The sequence below is a fragment of the Rattus norvegicus genome, chromosome 9 (genome assembly GCF_021556685.1).
Source record: "Rattus norvegicus strain SHRSP/BbbUtx chromosome 9, alternate assembly SHRSP_T2T, whole genome shotgun sequence".
NCBI lineage: Eukaryota > Metazoa > Chordata > Mammalia > Rodentia > Muridae > Rattus > Rattus norvegicus.
The window spans coordinates 14,542,553-14,568,797 of NC_141542.1; the positions used below are offsets into that span (position 1 = coordinate 14,542,553).

Genomic DNA, 26,245 nt, shown 5'->3' on the forward strand with positions numbered 1-26,245 from the left:
ATACGCTGTTAGGCTGAAGAGATGGCTCAGCCATTAAAGGCTAGGCTAACAACCGAAAATGTAAGAAAATAGATTACACATTTTGAAAGATGAATGGGATTGTTGGCTCTTCAATTGACAAGGGCAAATTTCAAATGATGTTGGCTAACAAGAAAAATGTTATTTTTCTTTAAAAGAAGTTGTTTAGAGTAATTTTCTTTTATGTTTGAGTGCTTTACCTGTGTCCACAGAAGCCAGAAGAGGGCATAGGTCCTGTGATTGGATTTACCAATTCTTGTAATCCATTTCAAGTGTGAAATAGTTGCATGCAGTGTATGACATCCCCAAAGAGACACCAGGACACAGGACTTTCTACTACATGGTAATTAATTGGCTTGATGATCTTGTACAGGTGTTATACAGGTAACCACATCAGCTCTGATTCTTGCACCAGCTGTTTCATTTCCAGAAGTCAACATTTTATAGCTGTCCTCTATATCTGCTGGCTCATACACTCTTTTTCTATTTTGTGGAGTCGTTTCCATAGCAATTGGATAGTTCTTCTCTGAACTTGTGCTAAAATTCTGCAGTGAGTCCATCTGATCTTTGGCACTGGTTATTTGGGACATATATTATTTTTATTATTTTCTTCAGTCTCATCACTAATTTTTGGATCTGTTTAGCTCACTTGTTTTTTATTGGTTTAATTTTGATATGTCAAGTGTTTCTAGAAATTCATCTGTTTCTTTCAGACATTTCAGATTAGTGGAAAAGAGACTTTTAAAATAGGTTCTTATAATTTTCTTAATTACATTTATATGTTATAATATTTCCTTTTTCATTTCTCATTTTATTATTTGGGTCTGTAAAAACACACATGCACTTAGGCTTTCATTCAGGGCTTTCTATATGTGAGTTCTTTTTACTTTTCTTAGATTAACATAGAGTTTGCCAAAATATATTCAAACATAACTTTTAATTTAATGGATTCTTTGGAAACTTTTTTGCTTCCATTTCATTAACTTTTGACCTCTTTTCATCTACTGGTTGTGGTTTGGTTTGCTCAAGGCTTTTGGATGTATCATTACGTTATTGATTACTGATGTCTCGATTAGTTTTTCATTAAGCATTCAAAGCTGTAATATTTCATTGTGTTCAGATAGAATGCAGGAAGTTATTTCAATTTTCCTTTGTTTGTTGAAAGTTGCTTTTTGTTCTAATATATGGTGAATATTGGAGAGATTTCTTTGTCTCGTTGAGGAGAAAGTATAGTTTTAATGTTTAGGTAGATGTGCTATAAGATATATTTTGTCCTTTTGCGTTATGATTTCATTCAGTTCCAATGTTTCTCTGTTTAGTTTGAGTCTGGACAACCTCTCAGTTTTTGATAATTGGGTACTAAAGTCATCCAATGTCATTGTGGTGATTAATCTGTAGATTTAGATCTAATAGACAGTATTTGTTTTATGAAATTGTGTTTGGTGCAGTTATAGTTATAAATATTTACAGATTTTCTTTTCTAGAGGCCCCTTACTTGATCAATGGGCTGTCAGGAGTGACTGAATATTTGAGGACTTTTACCATCTTTTCCCCTGGCTTCTAGCTGCTTGTTTCAACTGTCGAAAGCTGTATACCATTTCTGTTCTCTCATTTATTGGCGTCTGGTTGGTGGCCCACAGTTTGTTGTGTGGTAGAGGAAGTAAATAGAGCTGTTGGAGGGTTGAGTGTCACTTTAGTTCATCACTGTGACCATGAAGGAATCAGTTGTAATCAATGCTCACTAAATACATATGCCAGGTTGTTAGAACCTATTGATTTATCTCCTTTACATTCACCCTCAATACATAGCTGTTCAATTAATAATATCACTCTGATATGGGATAAAGAGTCTAAAGTTACACTTTGAGTGTGAAAATAGTTGCATGCAGTGTAGGATATCTCCACACAGATACTAGGACACAGGGACTTCAGGTACAGGGCAATTGTGACTTGCGAGTCAACAAAGAAAACCTCTTTTAGAAAGGAGGTGGTAGAAGACATATCAGCCATGGAGGAATTACAGTATCAAAAGATGAGTTAAGCTTTAATTTCCTGGCTAAAGCAACTTTGGAAGTTGCCAGAAGATATCTAGTAAGCTCAGTTTGATCTGAGGTAGCCAAGAACAACATCAAGGAACATAATTTGCCTTCTTCATGCAAGTATGTATATATATATATATATATATATATATATATATATATATATATATATATCATAGGATGATGTGAGTATAAATAAATATATACATAGTTTCTTCGTCTAGACTTTTGTTCTGTCCTTTCTTCATATGTGTGTATCAATGAATATATTCTGGAAAGGAAGGGAAAAAGCCAGCATTTGTAACTATTTAGTCTGTGTTGGGTCTGTCTTTCTCTCTATATTTCTTTTTAAATTTTATTTTTCTTGGATATTTTATGAATTTACATTCCAAAGGTTATCCCCTTTCCCTCTCTCCCATACCACGTCCCCCTGCATCTATGAGCATGCTCCCTCTCCTACCCACCAACTCCAACCTCAGAGCCCTGGTTCTATGTTTTTAATCTAACAGTACTGATTGGAGGTAATTAGCATGACTCACATTTTATAGATATAGAAAAGAAATCTCTAAGAAGGTCCCACTGGGTACCTGAGACCATGTAGCCAGTATTTTAGTTTCTCCATTACTGAACCCAAGTCTGTTTACTTGCCAACAGAACAGGACCCAAGTAACTAAGACTAGCTCTTGTGGTAGAAGAAAAACAAAGATTCTTTAGACTCGTGTTTTGAAATGTCTTTTTAAACTCACTCAGGTTTTAAGCTTCTTTTTATCACAGTCAAGGGGAGATTGGGAATTAGTTTACTTAGTGAATCCTGGTGGTTAATAATTTTTTTAGTTTGGCAGACCTTAGCATCACGAGTCTTAAAAGGTAAATGAGGTCATGGATGTAAGCCTCATGTGCCAGGTTTGAGTAACTTTATAAGGGCTGCACTCATCTAGGCACAGGGTGCTTTGAGCAAAAGGCTGAATGTGTCAGCTTTTGAGTTATTTTTCGTTTTGAACATAAGCATGGCTATACTCTTGTTTTTCTCAGTTTAAACTCTATCAGACTAGAGAGGAAGAAGATCAAGTAGCATGGGAACTCTGCAACAAAGCCAGGGCCTGCACATAGTGGAGAACCAGGTGGACTTAGAGAGGGAGGAGCAGTGTGTTTGCCTCTGTGCATTTCTCTAAACAGCCTTGAGTCTGAAAGTACTTAAGGTAGTGGAGATTTATAGACCAGTGATCACTAAACAGTGAGACTTACTTCCTCATTGGCCAGATGCCAAAGTTTGTTTCTTGTAGTCGTGACTATGTTGATTAAAGCTCTAGCTGATCTGGTTGATTGCAGAGCATTTGAGATTGATTGCTAAAGGTTGGGTACATTTGGCATAGTAGAATTTGAGCCTCTGTGGTTGCCCTATACCAGAAATACTTTCTTCCATCCTCTAAATGTACCTTTGTACTTACCGAACACTGGGCAGTCCAGCTTTTAGATTGGTGAAAACTAGAGTTTGAAGGTAATAACACAGCTTATCTGAAACATTTGGCATAACTTGTTGGTGTATGTTCTTAGTTCTCAGACATACAGGTGCTAATGTGTAAGTGGTGTAACTCAAGTCAGAAAGATCCTAAGTCTTAAGAAACCTAAGAAAAATAATAATAAAAAAAATCTGAAGCTAACATTGGCTGTGTTCAACTTAGAAATTCATGCAGACACCTTTCCACAATACCATCTCTTTGTGCATACTGTACTTTTCCCTCACAAAGACTCCCCTCCTGTCAGCCATCTACACTGCTCTGGCTATGACTATTTCTTCACCACACTGGACCCTCTTTCATCTAAGTCTGTGGACACCATTCAAGCTAGGCCTATAAAAGGAACCGGAACAGGTCTCCTGCTTAGGGAAGTTACTTATATAAGCAAGTAACCCTAGCACTGTGGCATAAGATCTGGGAAGTTCTCATGTAAATTTAGATCCTCTTGCAGCTGAGGGTGGAGGACAGTTATGATTTCAAATCCTGTCTGGAGGACAGTGTGAGGACCTGTCTCAGAAAACAAGATGAAAGGTTAACTCTATGGAAAAGACTAGAGATTGTTTCACAAAGGAGGCCACAGGGACCTGGCCTCAGAGGACGAAAAGGAGCCTGCCTGGGAAAGTCTGTGTCTCTATCTGCCTTACTCTAAAAATAGCAGTGACCACAGCTGAGACCACCTATAAGTAGAAGCCCAAGGAAGCACTCTTTTTCTCTTCTAGCCTGCATGCTGTGGGCTGTCAGATGGCAGGTGTATTTCTACCTGTGTGCTCCTTGACCTTCTATGAGGTTATCAGAAGTAGAAAGTGTCATTCTCAGTATTTGATGTACCCAGTCTGCGAGGCACTGGTGCTCAGTAGCACAGGAAGCTGCTTTCAGTTCTTCCCCTGTGATCTCTGCTTCTGCTCAGCAGCAGAAGTGAGGTTTGTGCACACATCAACTCCAATTCTGGGAACACATTCAAACTTGAGAATCTGATTTCAGCTGGGTGTCTGTGGCTTTTGTATCACTGTAAGATAAGGCATTCAGAAACCTCTATTCGTCCCCAACATTGTCAAGCTGGGCATGGTGCACACTGGGCAAACCTTTACTACAGAACTACACATCAGCCCCCACCTGACTCACTGTACATACTTCCATGGCCTCACTCAGCCCTCAAATCTACCTTTATACCACACAGACTCTATTAATGAGCTGGTCTCTGTCAACTGAAGATTTTCAGTCCTTACCTCCAGGTCATAATTTTAAACTTATTTAAATTCAGTTACTTGTTTGGTCAAGTAACAAAGAAACACTAAGAGAAATGCATAATTTTCTTTATTTTCCAATGTTCAATGAAACAGCAGGTCTCTGAGCTTTAACTGATCATGCTATTCTGCTCAGTTTTAAAAAAAATTCCTACAAAAAAGTTCCAGATCAAGGTGTCTGTCAGTATGGTTTCTCAAGGCCTTTTCCTCTGCTTGCAGGGGGCCTTCTTTTACTATGTCCACACATGTTGTTCCCTGTGTACATCCCTTGGTATTTCTCTGTATGTCTAAATCTCTTCTAAGAAGAAACCTAGTATGATAGAATTGGAGCCTCATCTCAACTTAATGACATCTTCAGGGCCCTGTCTCAAACTGTCACATTTTAAAGTAAGAAGACTAGAGCTCAACATGTGAATGTGGAGGCACACAGTTCAGTCCATCATATTCACCAATGATATTGCATTATTAGTTTATGCAAATAGTTTGCTGTTGCTCACAAATTGAACAATTTAAAATGATGCAACAAGACGTGGTAGTATATATCTGGAATCGCAGCATTTTGGAGGCAGAGGCAGAGGCAGAGGCACACTGTAGACTTGCAGACTTGCACTCACATGTTGCTAATAGGGGAATGTGCTAGTGGAGATTTGTCTCTACAACCTCGTAGTTCTGGAAGCCATGTTAGGCTTCCTATCTTAATAGATATTTGGTCATTCAAAGATTTCTGGCAGGGTTGAAGACTGATTACAGTCTCATAGCCTATCAGGCTGTTTAACTCTGAAAATACATATTTTATTGGATAATTATCAGATAGTATACAAGCTAGCCAAGATATAATATACATTTTAAGCCTTTCTTAAGCTGGAATGGATAACTAAATGTTCTGTTTAACTAAAAAAGTGATGGACTGTGTGTTGAGTATATCATATGCTTTATAAATTTTAGAATGGTAATAATTGTACTCAATTTATATATAAGTGAAAAGGCTTTTTAACTGGACAAAAAGGGGGAAATGTTCTGGTTTGCCCTGAAGTTATCTGTATTTTGATGCTAACTCCACTGCCCCAAGGACAGCTGCCTAGTCAAGTACTCAGGAATCAGGTGACTTCACTAGAAACTTCTCCCCATTGAATTTGTAAAATACAGGTGAGGGGTAGGTACAGGATAGAAGGAGGCCTGTCATTGGAGGAGAAGGAAGGATGGGTGGGAGAGAAGTTTGAAGGAAGAGGAGGAGACTGGAACAGAAAGGAGAAGAGAGCGAGAGAGAGAGACTCGCTGGCAGGACAATGGACACTGATGTAAAGATCTCGCTCTGTGTATTTACAGGTTGTTACTAATGTTCCTAAGGGATGGATGGTACTGGGATTTGTATGTTTAGGTGGGCAATTATATCTTAACAATTGGCTTGAAAGAGCGTACCCCTGAACGGGGAGCCTCCTCTCTCGCTCCAATCATGGGGTGGGGTGCCACCAGGAATCACGAGTAGCCGGTCTTGATGTAACAGCAAGAGGTAGCTTTTATTAACGAAATCCCTATTAGCGGGATCCTGGGTCGATACGTATCTCACACAGGAGACAGAGGAATCGACCTGGAGCTTCCAAACTCGGGGGTTTATATAGGGGAGGTTAGGGACATTTGCGTGGTTACACATGATTGGTCATTTCAAATGGTGCACACTTACTTTCAGCTCGAAATTACAACAGCAAGGAGTACATGCTATCTAGCAGCTCAGCAGCTCGGGTAGGGTGGCTCATCTCACTCAGGGAGATGACTCACTTCTGGGGAGTGAAGGAAGGGGAGGGGGTGGCTACGGATGATCAGTGTCCTTGGAACTGGTAGCTGGTTTGGCAAGTCCTATCTCTGGCTCTCCCTCAGGCACGTCCGGCACTGCACATCCTGACTCTGACAATGAGTAACCTTTTTAAAACTCTATTTCTACAGGCTCAAAGAAAAAAAAAAGAAAAGGACAAAAATACATTAAGTAATAACAATTTCTGTATTAGTTTTCTTTGTGAATATGGACTTATTGCATGAACATCTTAAATTTCACGCACACTTGTAACTTAGAAGCAATTTTTAAAGAAGTTTTATGAGATTAGTAGACAGATACTAGCTGAGGTCTTTATCAAACCATTGATTTAGAATCTTGTAAGCCTTCTTATATTTAGAGGAATGATTATTACTTATGCTAAACCTGTGATGTGAATTAAAAGGGAAGGACCTAACATGGAAGGTATGTTAGAAATGTCAGTGCTCCAAACTAAGTGAGTGAGCTTACACTTGCCACTTCAGAACCAAGGAGACTGGAGCAGGAGGATTGTACATTCAAGGCTACAGAGGGAGCTATGGGCAATCCTGGGATATGTAGAGACCCTATCTACTCTTACCTTAAAAGAAAAGAAAGGAAGGGGAGATGGCAATACTCTATCTTCCTCTGCTGAAGCTGACTATATCACATCTCAGAGTTTTATGGGAAGTACACCCTCTCTGCTATACTACAACTATAGCTGCTGCTTATATTGGAAATGTTTTCAAGTAAAACCGGGTCTTCATTTTCTAAAAGCACTGCATCAATTCCAGAGAACTCAACTTTCTCTGGGAACCTGTCATCCTGATATTTGGTCTGGCCAGCCTGGACAGTTTTTGTTTCTCTCATTCACTGTAGTTTTCTTTACACAATTACTAGCAATTATTCACGGTTACACTTTCCATAAATATTCTTTCCCTCTAATGTTCTAGGCTTCAAATTATATAAGAACTAAAAACGAGTTGCTTATAATAAATATAATAGTGGTACTCACTACTGTAGCAGTCACTGAACATTACCTTGCTATGCCTCTGAGCAGCAGTGGTAGATGTGCTTTGAAACTACAATAGCCACTTACTCTTGAGTATTAGAAGATCATTCATCCCTCCTATTCATATATTTGTAAGTTTCTAGGTATAGCAACCAACCACAAACAGTGGAACAATGCGTCTCTCTCTGAAAAAAAGACATAAAGTAGACTGTAAGTACATGAGAAGATATTCATTATTAGTCATGAAGGAAAAGCAAAACAAATCTATTGGGATGGAGATTTAAGGGAGATACATGTCAGTGATTAGAGAGTACTATATACTACTGGTAGACTTCTTAAATGATACAGCCACTGTAGGAAAGTTCTATGACAATTTCTCAAAAATGAGAACATACTATTTTGCATATCTGCATTGAGTTATGAACCCAAAAATATGAATGTAGAAGCTTAGGTATTGTGCATTGTTTATAGTACAATAGTTGAAAGGAGGCACTCCAAGTTCCCGTGGACAAGGAAATGGATAAACAAACCACACTACAAGCAGGCATGCAATAAAAGTTAGCATTAATTGGGAAGAAAATCTGATGGCATGCCACAATACAGCCGATCCTTAAGAATATTCAACTAAATAAAATAGCTATTCACAAGAAGACAAAATGAACTTACTCTAAAGCATCTAGAGTTTAAGGAGATAAAAAGGAAAATAGTGGTAGCCTGGCACTGAGATTTAGCAGTAGTGGGCTCCTAGCTTCCATCTAGAAAAGTAAAATGTTTTCAGGAGATGGAAGGTGATGGTAGACATAGAACAGCAGGAATATTATTAATGCCACTGAGCCATCCACTTATGATACTTAAGAGTCATTTTCATGTTGTGTATGCTTTATCACAGTACTTTAAGAATTCCATTTTGGGCCCCCACCAGCTCACTGCTCCCAAACCCCATGGGAGCGAGAGCTCACCGCCTGGACAGGTGGGCATTCCTGAGACTGCAGAGCGGAAGAGACCACCAACAGTGCGCACACCTGCCCATATCCCTGGCACAAGAGAAAACTGTATACGGCCTCTGGGTTCCTGGAAATAAGCGCACAGGAGCAGCAGGTCCCCTGCCCCTGAGACACCACCAGAACCTGAAGGGACCGACCAGATAAACAGTTCTCCATACCCAAATCTCATGGGAGGGAGAGCTAAATCTTCAGAAAGGCAGACACTCGTGGGAAACCTGAGGAGACTACACTCTGCTCACATTACTGATTCCAGAGGAAAAAACAAATGCCATCTTGAACCCTGGTGCATGGAAGCTCCCGGAAAGGGCTGTGCAGATAATCCTGGTTGCTGTCCCCCCGGAGAGCTCATAAGCAACACCCCATGAGCAAACTTGAGCCTCAGGACCACAGGTAAGACAAACCTTCCTGCTCCAAGCGACGTGCCTGGTGGACTCAAGACACAGGGCACAGGAATAGCTGAAGACCTGTAGATAGGAAAAACTACACGTCCGAAATCAGAACACTCTGTTCCCATAACTGGCTGAAAGAAAAAAAGGAAAACAGGTCTACAGCACTCCTGATACACAGGTTTATAGGACAGTCTAGCCACTGTCAGAAATAGCAGAACAAAGTAACACTAGAGATAATCTGATGGCGAGAGGCAAGCGCAGGAATCCAAGCAACAGAAACGAAGAATACATGGCATCATCAGAGCCCAATTCTCCCACCAAAACAAACACGGAATATGCAAACACACCAGAAAAGCAAGATCTAGTTTCAAAATCATATTTGATCATGATGCTGGAGGACTTCAAGAAAGACGTGAAGAACTTAACTCCCTTAGAGAAACACAGGAAAACATAAATAAACAAGTAGAAGCCTAAAGAGAGGAATCACAAAAATCCCTGAAAGAATTCCAGGAAAACACAATCAAACAGTTGAAGGAATTAAAAATGGAAATAGAAGCAAACAAGAAAGAACACATAGAAACATCCCCAGATATAGAAAACCAAAAGAAGAGACAAGGAGCCGTAGATACAAGCTTCACCAACAGAATAAAAGAGATAGAAGAGAGAATCTCAGGAGCAGAAGATTCCATAGAAATCATCGACTCAACTGTCAAAGATAATGTAAAGTGGAAAAAGCTACTGGTCCAAAACATACAGGGAATCCAGGACTCAATGCGAAGATAATATCTAAGGATAATAGGTATAGAAGAGAGTGAAGACTCCCAGCTCAAAGGAACAGTAAATATCTTCAACAAAATCATAGAAGAAATCTTCCCTAACCTAAAAAAAGAGATACCCATAGGCATAAAAGAAGCCTACAGAACTCCAAATAGATTGGACCAGAAAAGAAACACCTCCCGTCACATAATAGTCAAAACACCAAACGCACAAAATAAAAAAAGAATATTAAAAGCAGTAAGGGGAAAAGTTCAAGTAACATATAAAGGCAGACCTATCAGAATCACACCAGACTTTTCTCCAGAAATTATGAAAGCCAGAAGATCCTGAACAGATGTCATACAGACCCTAAGAGAACACAAATGCCAGCCCAGGTTACTGTATCCTGCAAAACTCTCAATTAACATTGATGGAGAAAGCAAGATATTCCATGACAAAACCAAATTTAAACAATATCTTTATACAAATCCAGCACTATAAAGGGTAATAAATGGTAAAGCCCAACATAAGGAGGCAAGCTACACCCTAGAAGAAGCAAGAAACTAATCGTCTTTTCAACAAAACAAAGAGAAGAAAAGCACAACAACATAACCTCACATCCAAATATGAATGTAACAGGAAGCAATAATCACTATTCCTTAATATCTCTCAACATCAATGGCCTCAGCTCCCCAATAAAAGACATAGATTAACAAACTGGATACGCAACGAGGACCCTGCATTCTGCTGCCTACAGGAAACACACCTCCGAGAAAAACACAGACACCACCTCAGAGTGAAAGGCTCAAAACAACTTGCCAAGCAAATGGTCAGAAGAAGCAAGCTGGAGTAGCCGGATGTAGATCTCTCCTGAGAGACACAGCCAGAATACAGCAAATACAGAGGCGAATGCCAGCAGCAAACCACTGAACTGAGAACAGAACCACCGTTGAAGGAATCAGAGAAAGAACTGGAAGAGCCTGAAGGGGCTCGAGACCCCATATGAACAACAATGCCAAGCAACCAGAGCTTCTAGGGACTAACCACTACCTAAAGTCTATATATGGACTGACCCTGGACTCTGACCTCATAGGTAGCACTGAATATCCTAGTAAGATCACCAGTGTAAGGGGAAGCCCTGGGTCCTGCTAAGATTGAACCCCAGTGAACTAGATTGTTGGGGGGAGGGCGGCAATGGGGGGAGGATGGGGAGGGGAACACCCATAAAGAAGGGGAGGGGGAGTTTCCTTGCTAAACATAATCCCTTATGTTGGCCCGTAAACCAGGAAAGGGAATAAGACTGGAACTGTAAATAATACTCAAGTTAATAAAAAAAAAGAGAAAGAAAAAAGAATTCCATTCTGATCTTTTCTCACAGGAACTAAACCTTCTTCCCTGAGACATCATGGCCCTGGCCCCAGAATTGAGCAGACAGACAAAACTGAAAGAGGTCGCAGGGATCCCACTGGTGGATCCAACTGTCGACAACTGAAGTCAGATTCAGACCTTCAAGGCGAAGCCAGATGACCTCCTCATCTGTACTTACCCTAAATCAGGTAACCTGGTAGAGTAGTAGCCCCAGCCTCATCCTCTGAGCTATCTGAACTCCTCACCTAAGTTAGAACTACCTACAGTTAGAAGCTGGCTCTTTTTGTCCCACAATGGGTGCTACTTCACATGTCTTATCCCTGGGATCTTGAAGCTTAGTCTGTACCATTCATTTTTCGTGGGAAGAGGTGAGATTTGTCTCTACTTTTTTACCTTTCCCAGAGATCCAAAGTATTTCTTCTATAGCTAACAAGATCCTGGTTAGAACAGAAGGTAAAGCCAACATCTGCATCCACACCCCTTCATTAGTATATTTGAAGAATAATCTTCTAACTCAATCTTTATGGTCTTCCCAGGGACAACATGGATTCAAGAAATTGTCAACATGATTGAGCAGAATGGGGATGTAGAGAAGTGCCAGAGAACCATCATTCAACACCGACATCCTTTTATTGAGTGGGCTCAGCCACCCCAGCCTTCAGGTAAGAGACCCTGATTCCATATATGTTCCTCTTCTGTCTAATCTCTGTCCTTGTCCCTTCATCTTCTCTTTTTCTTTCCTATCCTGTCTCTCTCCCTCCCCCTATTTGCCATTTGGAACAGCATCATGCTGTATATTAGTCCGGCTTTGAACTCACTGAGATTCTCCTGCTTCTGCCTCCTGAGTGTTGGGTTAAATGTATATGCCACCCTTTCCAGATCCATTTCTTTTCTGTATTTCTACCAAATGTGAATCAGCAAGGAAGATAGATGCATATGAAGGCAAAATTCTGCCTAATGTTCTCATTATATCTTTGCTCTGGTCATGTGTAACTGCAGAATAGAGGAAGGAACAGAAATCTACTCATCAGCAGCTCACAGCCATCTGCGTTCAGTACTTTACTTTCATAACCAAGTGGTTTCTGGACAGTGTCTTATGATTCAAAACACACACACACACGCACACACACACATACACACAAACAGAAACACAAACACATGCATGCACACACACATATACACACATGCACATATAAACATGTGCACACATACACACACATACACACATGCACACACATATGCATGCATATAAATACACACACATACACATGTACATACATACATATGCACACACACACACACACACACACACACACACACGAGGAGGCAATTACTTTGTTCAATTGAAACGCTATTTTTCACGTAACTTTAACTGAACATTTTTCTTTTCATACATAGTTTCCAGTCTTGAGATTTCCTTGCTAAACATAATGCCTTATTGTTGTGAAATCAACTTTATCAAATTCTTAGTTCAAGAGCAGTGTGTGGCCAGACTCTTCACCAAAATATAATATAATAACCTCCAGCCCATCTCTCCATAGAGCAGTTCTGCGACCTCATGAGTGGGCCTCCACACTCTACTCTTTTTTTGGCACTGTGCTCTTCCAAAATTTCCCCAGAATTGTCTGTGAAGCTTTGCTTACAGCATTTTAGGGCTTTTAAGCTCAAATTTCAGGACACATTATAAATCTGTCATGAAGCTCATCACATTGAGTCTATAGTTAGGAGCACAGACAGATGCTAATGTTTTGCTCACCTTTTTCTATTTAGTTCAATTTCCCATTGGGCTGCCAATCTGTGGGTGAACCTTTCTGGAAACCGTATTATGGATATACACACCCAGAGATACAGTTCATAGTCCAGTCAAGTTGACAATGGAAAGTAAGCATTATACCTTGTCACCTTCCAGACCTCATATCATAGAAGTAAGGTGGAACGCAAGTTTACAGCATGCCCTCCAGCTGTATGTTTATAGTTAAATGATACTTATTATCAGTCACAATTCTAGTTTATTAAAAGTATCTCTGCTCCTTGTTTGACAGGTTTTCAGATTATTCATATAAGAGAATCTTTACCATTTTCTGTGGATCACAGTCCAGATTCAAATGTGCCACCTAACAGAATGATTTCATGCAATCTTTGAAGCAATGCAGGACTAATTCTCTAACTTCTCCACTGCCATTATTTGAATAGCCTGATTGCTAGATTAAAGGAAAGACCTTAGGGACAGTCTGCAATATCTTTATTTCATCTTACCCCATTTTAACTCAATGATTCACAGAGAAAGTCCCTACAAGGTTTGTAAATAGAAGTGCAGAAATTACAAATCATGTATCAGAAAGGATGTAATAGAAGAAACATCACTGCACATAACCAGAGAGAAGTTTTTGATATGGCTGGAAGGGAGGTGAAAAGAGTCCGCTCACTGTTTCTTATCAGCTCTGGCTCAATAGGACAAATTTGGTTATTCTTGGCTTCCAGGTCATTATCCTCAAAATGATAGAGTGAATTCCTTGAGGTTCCAATAAGAGACTTCAGGTTTGGGTGTTGAGAGGGACACTAAGAGGAGTTTCCTTAGAGATGTAAGTCTTGTTAGGAGAATTGTTAACCCCATGGTCATACAGATAGCAGCATGAAAGAGCACTGATGAGAATCCAAGCAACATGGTAAAATATGGGAAGTCCATTCTTATAGGTCTCAGAGGAATTGGGGGGTTTCATGAACTCAGGCTGACTAATTCCTATAGAGAAAGAAAAGGAGGAGGAGGAGGAAGGGGGAGGAGGAGGAGGAAAGGGGAGAAGGAAGAGAAGGAGGAGGAGGAGGAGGAGGAGGAGGAGGAGGAGGAGGAGGAGGAGGAATAATCTCAAGGTAGGAATGTACAACTCCAGTAATGTGTGTGGGACACATCTATTGAAGTTGAACATGCTACACAGGTGTGGGATGTGTTGTCATTAGTGGCTTTCTGTTCTCCTTGGGTCTGGTAGTTTGGGCATCTAAATTTTCTTAAAGAAGGAAGAATAGAGTCTTTCTTCCTCCTATAATTTGAGAACCAAGTGAATCTCTTAGTCTATAGATTTTAGACAAGGACATATATGTTCCTAGTGCTGGGTCGCTATTTCCTTTATATAAAGTACAGGCTGTGCCTGTGGTGTGTGTGTGTGTGCTGAGGAACAGTCCTGTTTGGATTTTCTTAATAACACATACTTATCGAAGCCTCCATCCCATTTTCTACAAACTGACAGTAAATTCACTCGAAGGGAGCATCCAGGTCTTAAGCTATGTAAGCCTACAAACACGAAAGCAAAACCAATAATCCTTCTTCCACCACCCCCAATCCCCAAGGCAAAAATACGAGAATCCCTGTGTGGATGCTGGATTCCCTGAGCAGCACCTGGAGTGGATATTCTCATGTGCTGAGCACACTGTGCAATCATCTCCTGAATTGTGTTACAGGTGTGGACAAAGCCAATGCGATGCCAGCTCCAAGGATATTAAGGACCCATCTTCCCACTCAGCTGCTGCCACCGTCTTTCTGGACAAACAACTGTAAGGTAAGACAGTAAGCAGTTCCTATCGGGACTGGAGCACGGAGCCCAGAGCCTCAGGCCTTCACAGCCTGAGTGAGTATAGCTTCCTTAGCAGTACGCTGTACCTCTGAGACCTCATACTGTGCAGTAAAGTCAAACACCATGCTAGATTTAGTAGAGTGGTTCCCCAGAGGCTTTCAAATGTGATGTGAAGGCCGAGGGCAGACTGAGGTACTGGGGATCATGTGTTCTTCAGTGAAGCAGACTGGGAGTGGGGAACGGGAACCATAGGCTGTAGGCTATAGGAGGGCTTATGGAGTGGAGCACAAAGAAGACTGAGCAGATCAAGTGCAAAGGACTGATGTTCAAAGGGTAAATCCCGGTGGAGCTGCAGAGGAGGCTTGGATGGAGCCTCAGAAGCCTCCAGGCTGCTTTCACTCTTTCTAGGATTATGTCATGTGTCCCAGTGTCTTGTCTATTGTGTTCCTGACACATTGAGGGTATTGGACCATGATAGGAGTATACCATAGGTATACCAAGGAGTATGCCAAGGGTACAGTAATCGTGCAGTGAGTGGAGCTGAAATTCAAGGATGAGTCAATGGCTTTTCTAAGAACAATCTTTTTCTTTTTTAAATGGAAATAGTGAAAGAAAGATAAAAAGGGACTAGAGAAATGGGCTCAGTGCTTAAGTGTATTGACTGTTCTTCCAGAGGACAAAGGTTCAGATACTAGCTCACAACTGTCTGTAACTTCAGTACTAGGGGATATGATGCCCTCTTCTGGTTTGTATGGGTACTGCTTGCACATGGGTCATGATCATACAAGCAGGCAATGCATCAATATAAATAAAACCATCACATAATTTAAGCTTTAAGGATTGTTTTGAAAGGACTAAAGTATTTATAGATAGCAGAAATATTGGTGGAGTTCCTACAATCAAATGACTTGTATTGTCCGTAAAGGTGGGTGACGAATGCCAATTCTATTCCTGGCATTACTGAGACCAGCTATCATGAAATCACTGAGGAATACCTCTTGATATTATCTGAGATCAAATAAGCTGAGGAAATTCCCAAGTTACAAAAAAATAAAACTGAAATAAAATTAAGAAAAGCATAATTATCATGGACCTGTGCAGTGGTATTTGATCCCCTGGATAATTCAGCAACATTAGCTTTAATGTTTGCACAGGGATTGAAACAGAACATGAACACAAGGAGATAAGAGAATGAGGAGAGAGCATAGGTATCATGGGTCATCATCTTCCATGTATATGTAGGTGGAGGAGTTGAGCTCTGTGGTACTGAGAACTGTCTTCAATGGGTATATTTTCAGTTTTGAATGAGTGAGGTTATTAAGTATATAAAACAAGCCAGAGAAAATGAACAAATAGAAAGCAGCAGGCAAATGGAAGGGTGGAAAGAGAGAGAGAGAGAGAGAGAGAGAGAGAGAGAGAGAGAGAGAGAGAGAGAGAGAGAGAGAGAACAAACAACAAATCAGGTCCTCAAGCAGAAATTGCCTGGACAAGCCCTCTTGAATCTGACACTTGTTGTTCCCAGCACAGAGATTCTCAGGCAGAGCATAGAGTGTCCCTGGGCAAGGCTTCCAGGTCAAGGAACAAATCACAGTAGAAAGATAATATTACAAAGGGAGGACTCACAAACATCTAGCAAAAACTACTGATGAATCTCCATTGGGATAGCCAGTCAATTTACTCATAAAATACCCAGGCTGATCAGAATATTCCTCCAAGTAAAGGACAGGTAGGAAAGAGATAACATCAGGAGATCCTGTGCTCACACCATTTTCAAGAAACTGAGGAAGTTTAAGCATCAGCTGGAGTTTCACACTGAGGTTTCTCTCTATGGCTAAGGTTTCCAAGAGCTGATCTTCTAGTATCTCTTTCCCAATGGGCTAAACAAAGTAACACCTTTACAAAAGAGTTCACCTTCCAGATGTTCTCAGTAACTAGTTTTTTACTTGGGCTATTTTGCTCTTCTCTTCCCTCCTTGTCACAGAGTTCATGGAGTAGTCTCTCCCCAGATAAGGGATCTTGGAGTACACTTAGAAAAATATATTTGGTGTTGAAGTGCGTATGGAGTAACCCAAATTCTGAAGCCAGCTTCTCAGTGAATTCAAACAACAGAAGGAAATTTACCAATATAGTAGGTGGTAAAAAAGACTGTAGGCAACTTCTGGGTAGTCTTGTGTCATCTGTCAAAGGTTTTAAAGATTAATTCCCTATTCTTACCCTGGACTATAAGCTCTTACAAATCAGCATAAGATGACCCCAGTACCAGAAACACCAGTATATCTAACAGAAATACACATGATCTTATCTGAAGAGTCATCTCAGCTCAGATCCCCAGATTACTACTGTGATCATGATCATACATTACTACATACATACATACATACATACATACATACATACATACATACAACATACATAAGGAAAGAGACCTTCATGAGGGTGTCTGCTAAAGAAAAGTTCAAGTTGGCTCCTAAAAACTTCTGACAAACCTGTTATATGCAAAAATAAGAAAATGTTAATGCGGCTGCTCCCAAACCCCGTGGGAGAGAGACTTCACCACCTGGACAGGTAGGCACTCCTGAGACTTCAGAGCAGAAGAGACCACCAACATTGCCCAACCCTGCCCACATCCCTGGCCCAAGAGGAAACTGTATATGACCTCTGGGTTCCCTTGGATAAGGGCACAGCAGCAGCGGGTCAAGTGCGTCTGAGACACCCACAGAACCTGAAGGGACCGACCAGATAAACAGTTCTCTACACCCAAAATCTGTGGTAGGGAGAGCTAAACTTTCAGAGAGGCAGACAAGCCTGGGAAACCAGAAGAGACTGCACTCTGCACACATTACTGATTCCAGAGGAAAACACCAAACGCCATCTGATCTTAGGGTCATACAGACCCTAAGAGAACACAAATGGCAGCCCAGGTTACTGTATCCAGCAAAACATAGATGGAGAAACCAAGATATTCCATGACAAAACCAAATTTAAACAATATCTTTCTACAAATCCAGCACTAAAAATGATAATTAATGGTAAAACCCAACATAAGGAGGCAAGCTACACCCTAGAAGAAGCAAGAAACTAATCGCCTTGGCAACAAAACAAAGAGAAGAAAAAGCACACAAACATAACCTCATATCCAAATATGAATATAACAGGAAGCAATAATCACTATTCCTTAATATCTCTCAACATCAATGGCCTCAACTCCCCAATAAAAAGACATAGATTAACAAACTGGATACGCAACAAGGACCCTGCATTCTACTGCCTACAAGAAAAACACCTCAGAGACAAAGACAGACACTACCTCAGAGTGAAAGGCTGGAAAACATCTTGCCGAGCAAATGGTCAGAAAAAGAACGCTGGAGTAGCCATTCTAATATCAAATAAAATCAATTTTCAACTAAAAGTCATCAAAAAAGATAAGGAAGGACACTTCATGTTCATCAAAGGAAAAATCCACCAAGATGAACTCCAATCCTAAATATCTATGCCCCAAATACAAGGGCACCTACATACATAAAAGAAACCTTACTAAAGCTCAAACACACATTGCACCTCACACAATAATAGTAGGACATTTCAACACCCCACTCCCATCAATGGACAGATCATGCAAACAGAAATTAAACAGAGACAAAGACAGACTAAGAGAAGTCACGAACCAAATGGACTTAACAGATATTTATAGAACATTCTATCCTAAAGGAAAAGTATATACCTTCTTCTCAGCTCCTCATGGTACTTTCTCCAAAATTGACCATATAATTGGTCAAAAAACGTGCCTCAACATGTACAGAAAGATAGAAATCATCCCATGCGAGCTATCAGACCATCACGGCCGAAAGCTGGTCTTCAATAACAAAAAGGGAAGAATGCCCACATATACGTGGAAGTTGAACAATGCTCTACTCAACGATAACCTGGTCAAGGAAGTAATAAAGAAAGATATTAAAGACTTCTTAGAATTTAATGCAAATGAAGGTACAACATACCCAAACTTATGGGACACAATGAAAGCTGTGCTAAGAGGAAAACTCATACCTCTGAGTGGCTGCAGAAAGAAACAGGAAAGAGCATATGTCACCAGCTTGACATCACACCTAAAAGCTCTAGAACACAAAGAAGCAAATACACCCAGGAGGAGTAGAAAGCAGGAAATAATCAAACTCAGAGCTGAAATCAACCAAGTAGAAACAAAAAGGACCATAGAAAGGATCAACAGTACCGAAAGTTGGTTCTTTGAGAAAATCAACAAGATAGATAAACCATTAGCCAGACTAACGAGAGGACACAGAGAGTGTGTCCAAATTAACAAAATCAGAAATGAAAAGGGAGACATAACTACAGATTCAGAGGAAATTCAAAAAATCATCAGATCTTACTATAAAAGCTTATATTCAACAAAACTTGAAAATCTGCAGGATATGGACAATTTCCTAGACAGATACCAGGTACCGAAGTTAAATCAGGAACAGATAAACCAGTTAAACAACCCCATAACTCCTAAGGAAATAGAAGCAGTCATTAAAGGTCTCCCAACCAAAAAGAGCCCAGATCCAGACGAGTTTAGTGCAGAATTCTATCAGACCTTCATAGAAGACCTCGTACCAATATTATCCAAACTATTCCACAAAATTGAAACAGATGGAGCACTACCAAATTCCTTCTATGAAGCCACAATTACTCTTATACCTAAACCACACAAAGACCCAACAAAGAAAGAGAACTTCAGACCAATTTCCCTTATGAATATCGACGTAAAAATACACAATAAAATTCTGGCAAACCGAATCCAAGAGCACATCAAAACAATCACCCATCATGATCAAGTCGGCTTCATCCCAGGCATGCAGGGATGGTTTAATATACAGAAAACTGATTTATTTCAGTTAATTTTATACCCAGCCACTATGCTGAAGTTGTCTATCAGCTTCAGTAGTTCTCTGGTGGAACTTTCAACCACCATGATTTTTTCAACGTGATCCATTGTATAAACAAACTGAAAGAACAAAAGCACATGATCATTTCATTAGATGCTGAGAAAGCATTTGACAAAATTCCACATCCTTTCATGATAAAAGTCCTGGAAAGAATAGGAATTCAAGGCCCATACCTAAACATAGTAAAAGCCATATACAGCAAACCAGTTGCTAACATTAAACTAAATGGAGAGAAACTTGAAGCAGTCCCACTAAAATCAGGGACTAGACAAGGTTGCCCACTCTCTCCCTACTTATTCAATATAGTTCTTGAAGTTCTAGCCAGAGCTATCAGAAAACAAAAGGAGGTCAAGGGGATACAGATCGGAAAAGAAGAAGTCAAAATATCAGAGCTATCAGAAAACAAAAGGAGGTCAAGGGGATACAGATTGGAAAAGAAGAAGTCAAAATATCACTATTTGCAGATGATATGATAGTATATTTAAGTGATCCCAAAAGTTCCACCAGAGAACTACTGAAGCTGATAGACAACTTCAGCATAGTGGCTGGGTATAAATTAACTGAAATAAATCAGTAGCCTTCCTCTACACAAAAGAGAAACAAGCAGAGAAAGAAATTAGGGAAACGACACCCTTCATAATAGACCCAAATAATATAAAGTACCTCAGTGTGACTTTAACCAAGCAAGTAAAAGATCTGTACAATAAGAACTTCAAGAACCTGAAGAAAGAAATTGAAGAAGACCTCAGAAGATGGAAAGGTCTCCCATGCTCATGGATTGGCAGGACTAATATAGTAAAAATGGCCATTTTACCAAAAGCGATCAACAGATTCAATGCAATCCCCATCAAAATACCAATCCATTTCTTCAAAGAGTTAGACAGAACAATTTGCAAATTCATCTGGAATAAGAAAAAACCCAGGATAGCTAAAACTATCCTCAACAATAAAAGGACTTCAGGGGGAATCACTATCCCTGAACTCAAGCAGTATTACAGAGCAATAGTGATAAAAACTGCATGATATTGGTACAGAGACAAACAGATAGACCAATGGAACAGAACTGAAGACCCAGAAATGAACCCACACACCTATGGGCACTTGATTTTTGACAAAGGAGCCAAAAGCAGCCAATGGAAAAAAGATAGCATTTTCAGCAAATGGTGCTGGTTCAACTGGAGGTCAACATGGAGAATAATGCAGATCAATCCATGCTTATCACCCTGTACAAAGCTTAAGTCCAAGTGGATCAAGGACCTCCACATCAAACCAGATACACTCAAACTAATAGAAGAAAAACTAGGGAAGCATCTGGAACACATGGGCACTGGAAAAAATTTCCTGAACAAAACACCAGTGGCTTACGCTCTAAGATCAAGAATCGACAACTGGGATCTCATAAAACTGCAAAGCTTCTGTAAGGCAAAGGACACTGTGGTTAGGACAAAACGGCAACCAACAGATTGGGAAAAGATCTTTACCAATCCTACAACAGATAGAGGACTTATATGCAAAATATACAAAGAACTCAAGAAGTTAGACCGCAGGGAGACAAATAACCCTATTAAAAAATGGGGTTCAGAGCTAAACAAAGAATTCACAGCTGAGGAACGCTGAATGGCTGAGAAACACCTAAAGAAATGTTCAACATCTTTAGTCATAAGGGAAATGCAAATCAAAACAACCCTGAGATTTCACCTCACACCAGTGAGAATGGCTAAGATCAAAAACTCAGGTGACAGCAAATGCTGGCAAGGATGTGGAGAAAGAGGACACTCCTCCATTGTTGGTGGGATTGCAGACTGGTACAACCATTCTGGAAATCAGTATGGAGGTTCCTCGGAAAATTGGACATTGAACTGCCTGAGGATCCAGCTATACCTCTCTTGGGCATATACCCAAAAGATGCCGCAACAGATAAAAAAGACACGTGCTCCACTATGTTCATAGCAGCCTTATTTATAATAGCCAGAAGCTGGAAAGAACCCAGATGCCCTTCATCAGAGGAATGGATACAGAAAGTGTGGTACACCTACACAATGGCATATTACTCAGCTATCAAACACAATGACTTTATGAAATTCGTAGGCAAATGGTTGGAACTGGAAAATATCATCCTCAGTGAGATAACCCAATCACAGAAAAACACACATGGTATGCACTCATTGATAAGTGTCTATTAGCCCAAATGCTTGAATTACCCTAGATGCCTAGAACACTTGAAACTCAATACGGGTGATCAAAATGTGAAATCTTCACTCCTTCTTTGAAAGGGGAACAAGAATATCCTTGGCAGGGAATAGAGAAGCAAAGATTAAAACAGAAACAGAGGAACACCCATTCAGAGCCTGCCACACATGTGGCCCATACATATACAGCCACCCAATTAGACAAGATGGATGAAGCAAAGAAGTGCAGGCAGACAGGAGCTGGATGTAGATCTCCTCTGAGAGACACAGCCAGAATACAGCAAATACAGAGGCGAATGCCAGCAGCAAACCACTGAACTGAGAATAGGACCTTCATTGAAGAAATCAGAGAAAGAACTGGAAAGCTTGAAGGGTCTCGAGACACCATATGAACAACAATGCCAAGCAACCAGAGCATCCAGGGACTAAGCCACTACCTAAAGACTATACATGGACTGACCCTGTACTCTGACCAAATAGATAGCATTGAATACCCTAGTAAGATCATCAGTGTAAGGGGAAGCCCTGGATCCTGCTAAGACTGAACCCCCAGTGAACGTGATTACTGGAGGGAGGGCGGCAATGGTGGGAGAATGCGGAGGGGAACACCAATAAAGAAGGGGAGGGGGAGGGATTAGGGGGATGTTGGCCCGGAAACCGGGAAAGGGAATAACACTCCAAATGGAAATAAGAAATACTCAAGTTAAAAAAATAAATAAATAAATAAACAAACAAAAAAAGTGACAAAAAAAGAAAATGTTAATGCTGTACCAAATAGATCATTGTATCAAATATGACATAAAGAAAGAAGTTGTGACTTTAGGTTGAATCATCAAATAAAGCAATGGTGTTTTATAATTGCTTACACATATATGTATATATCATCATATATTATATACATTATATATTATATATACATATTTAACGATTTATATGTACAACACAGAAAATTAAAAACCAGAACGAGCCTAACCCTCAGACTGTGTGCATCAGAATAGAGAAATGTATGGACTTGGAAAGGGATGAATGAGGGCTGAGGAAAGGTGAGAGTTATGCCATGTGGCTGGAAAGCACATCCCTGAAAAGGAAAGATGAAACTCCTAAAATGTCAGTCAATACTGAGGTGAAAGACAGCCTGAGTACAAAGTGCAAGAATTAAATTAAAAAATAAATAAATAATCTGACACTTTAGAAAATTCTTTCCATTGGTGCACAGCAGCATTTTGACTTGGAGAATACATGGGCAAGATAACAAAGTCTCCCAACAGGGTCCTTATTGAAATGCACCTAGTGTTTGCTTATTCTGTGTAGAAACACACAGATTTTAAAGTGATCATCATGGAAGAAAGTGTGTGCTCATATCAAGTAGGATCCACGGTGCTGCTCCACGCCAAAACAGCAGGTGGAGCAATTGCTTTCTCAGAAATCAGGCTGAGGTTTCTGGAAGGCTCAGTGGCTCTGTAGTTGATTCAGAGTATGTAGAGGAAGAGTTTGCCCCTGATAACAAAAGGGAAATCAAGAATTGAGATAAATTTTAATGAGTTAGGGCTGGGCTGGGAGTATCATAATTGGTGACATTGCTCTAGGCTGAGTCTCAGTACCAGGGCAGGAGAGCTGAGCATTCCCCAAAAGGACTCACCCAGAGGGAGAACTAGGGAGTTCCAATATTTGTGTTCCTTTAACTCACCTCTCTTCTTCTCCAAAGTACCTTTATGTGGCTCGAAACGCCAAAGACTGCATGGTTTCCTACTACCACTTCTTCAGAATGTGCCAGGTGCTCCCCAATCCAGGCACCTGGAATGAGTATTTTGAAACCTTCATCAATGGAAAAGGTAAATAAAAATGCATTGTCCCTCTGTGGTTTTACCCCGATTAGGCTGAGGTGAGAGAACAACCCCTGACAGTTGATCCCCCAGAGTTTCCTGTGCCTCCTATCCTGGCCTCTGTTTGGGGATTCCTGACCTATAGACTTTCCTCAGCCTGTGTGACCCTGTCATAATATCAGGGTGCAAGTGATTGTGCATAATCAATATGAAGCCACTTTAATTCTCATATTAAAGAAAAGCCCCCAATACTGACAGAAACTACGTGACCTCAGAATCGAGCAGCTCAGTGATGCTGGGAAATATCTAATACAGAATTTTTCCTTCTCTGATGTACCTGAAGCCAGAAAAAAGAAAAAAAGAAAGAAAGAAAGAGAGAGACAGAGAGAGAGAGAGAGAGACAGAGACAGAGAGAGAGACAGAGAGAGAGAAAAAGAAAGAAAGAAAGAAAGAAAGAAAGTAAGAAAGAAAGAAAGAGAGGGAGAAAGAGAGAGAGAAAGAAAAAGAAAAAAGGAAAGTCAAACTTTCCTGACTTGGAAGATTTGTGTCCATGAAACAATTCTTGTTTTTCACAGTAAGTTGGGGATCTTGGTTTGACCATGTGAAAGGATGGTGGGAAATTCGAGACAGATACCAGATTCTCTTCCTCTTCTATGAAGACATGAAGAGGGTAAGTAAATTACTTCTTCAGCATCAGGGACAGGGAAGCTGCTTTAGGAATGTGGTTCTGACAGGGATGTCTGGAAAAATGTGATAGTGTGAAAACTCTTTTCCAGTCCAACTAATGCTACCCTCACTCACAGGACCCAAAGCGTGAAATCCAGAAGGTAATGCAGTTCATGGGCAAGAATTTGGATGAAGAGGTCGTGGATAAAATAGTCCTGGAGACATCGTTTGAGAAAATGAAAGACAATCCTTTGACAAATTTTTCTACAATCCCCAAGACTATCATGGACCAGTCCATTTCCCCTTTCATGAGAAAAGGTCTGTGGGGCTTATTTATCTCTAATTCTGAGGCAGTCCCTCTCCAGTCCACATATTGTGATTCTAAGAAAGCTAGAGATTTGTTCCTAGTGTACAAGAAGCTCTACAAAGCAAGTCTTACAGATAACTAAGACAGACTCCCCTTGGTGCACACCTCCTTGGGATCCCTGCCTGCAGTTAGACTCATCAGAGCTGACATCTAGTTTGACTCTGCCTCCAAATCATGACTCATGACACTTTCAGGACTTTCAGCATGTATTACTGAGACCCAGGCCCTTAATGCTTCCTAGATTTTGAAAGAAAAAAATCTGATTATCCCTGGTGATTCACTTTTAAGTGGGGAATGTTATTTTTTAAAGTTAGTATACTGAGTAACTTTCTAAAACTCCACAGTTCGATGATCTCACACAGATCCTCAGTAAACCCACTTTCCAAAAAGGTAGGTACAGAATGAAACCCATCCCACTGTCTCATTAACATCTGCACTTTTTTCCACTGCTATGCAACCAGGACTAGGTTTTATAAACAGCTGCAGAACTTTTTTTCTTTTACTTTCAGCACAGGAGTTAATCCATTGCCCTTGCAGTATTCCCTCTTTTCTCTCTTAGACTTTGGTAAGGTTTGAGAAGCACCCTTTTTCCCAGTCTATCCATGTCCACTCTTCTCTGCACTCACTTGTGTTTGCTTCTTTGCTTGCTTGCTTTGGCCATAAAAACACAACTAAGAATACCATGACAGAAACCTGTTCACTAACACAAACCGTGATTACCTTACATACTTTTGCTTACCAGAATATGAGCTATCCCTCCAGGAAAAGAAATACTGATCTCTACGCATGACTGTCTATACAGGACTCATGGATATCCTGTTATTCTTCCAAGTATTTCTCTTATTATAGATATTGTGTCCATATTTTTATGATTAATTCTACAATGAACATTTCTTGTTCATCAAGTTGGATAATTTTCTTTAAGAATCACAAGTGTTACAGTGATTATCTCTCTAAAATTATTTAAAATAATAAAAATAGAATCTCATTCCAATAACATAATCTACTAAAAACAATTCATAGAAATAAACGATGCAGTTCAATACATTCTTACAAACAAATAAAACTAAGTGATCAAAGTAAAAAGAATTCCATCAGCTTGGTTGATATCCTGCCATATCCTTTGGAGGCAATCTTTCCTTCAGAAGAAAATATTCCCATTTCTCACTGTAAGTTGGTTTTGTTTGTTCGTAGGTGGCATATACTTGGAGTGTCACAATATGTATTTTCTTATGCCCCAGATCTCTGGCCAGTATAACATCTTAAGATCTCCTTGTATGGCTATATGTCTACCATTCCTTCATTTTTATAATTGTTACTACCTAATATGTGTGTGTAGCACAGTAGAGCCAAGATTCTGGGTCACATTGAATTGACTGATTTTATTTAGATGCCAGAGCCCCTGCACAAAGACAACTAAACCCCCTTCTCATTAAGGAGAGGTAAAGTGGTGAGGAATTGAGCTCCTGTCAGGACAGCACCAATGTGGGTACTGCACACTCCAGTCAGGGATACAGTCTGTCAACCACACACTGATGCTTTTGTCTGGCCTTTGTCC

General features: G+C 40.1%; 1 protein-coding gene across 7 annotated transcripts in view; it reads left to right on the top strand.

Moving 5' to 3' along the window:
- The window catches only part of LOC148003352 (sulfotransferase 1C2A-like), a 38,707-nt gene that overhangs the window by 310 nt on the left and 12,152 nt on the right, over positions 1 to 26,245 (top strand). For 2 of the 7 annotated variants that reach the window (XM_087568448.1, XM_087568450.1), the window contains exons 2-8: positions 8,506 to 9,010; positions 11,144 to 11,321; positions 11,670 to 11,795; positions 14,587 to 14,684; positions 23,537 to 23,663; positions 24,230 to 24,324; positions 24,458 to 24,638. In XM_087568448.1, coding sequence (XP_087424574.1) covers positions 11,699 to 11,795; positions 14,587 to 14,684; positions 23,537 to 23,663; positions 24,230 to 24,324; positions 24,458 to 24,638 — 598 coding nt within the window. In that variant the 5' untranslated portion in view covers positions 8,506 to 9,010; positions 11,144 to 11,321; positions 11,670 to 11,698. Of the gene's footprint in view, positions 1 to 8,505; positions 9,011 to 11,143; positions 11,322 to 11,669; positions 11,796 to 14,586; positions 14,685 to 23,536; positions 23,664 to 24,229; positions 24,325 to 24,457; positions 25,344 to 25,612; positions 26,086 to 26,245 lie in introns of all 7 variants that reach the window. The other 5 variants (XM_087568449.1, XM_087568447.1, XR_015629329.1 and 2 more) reach the window with 4 other exon arrangements.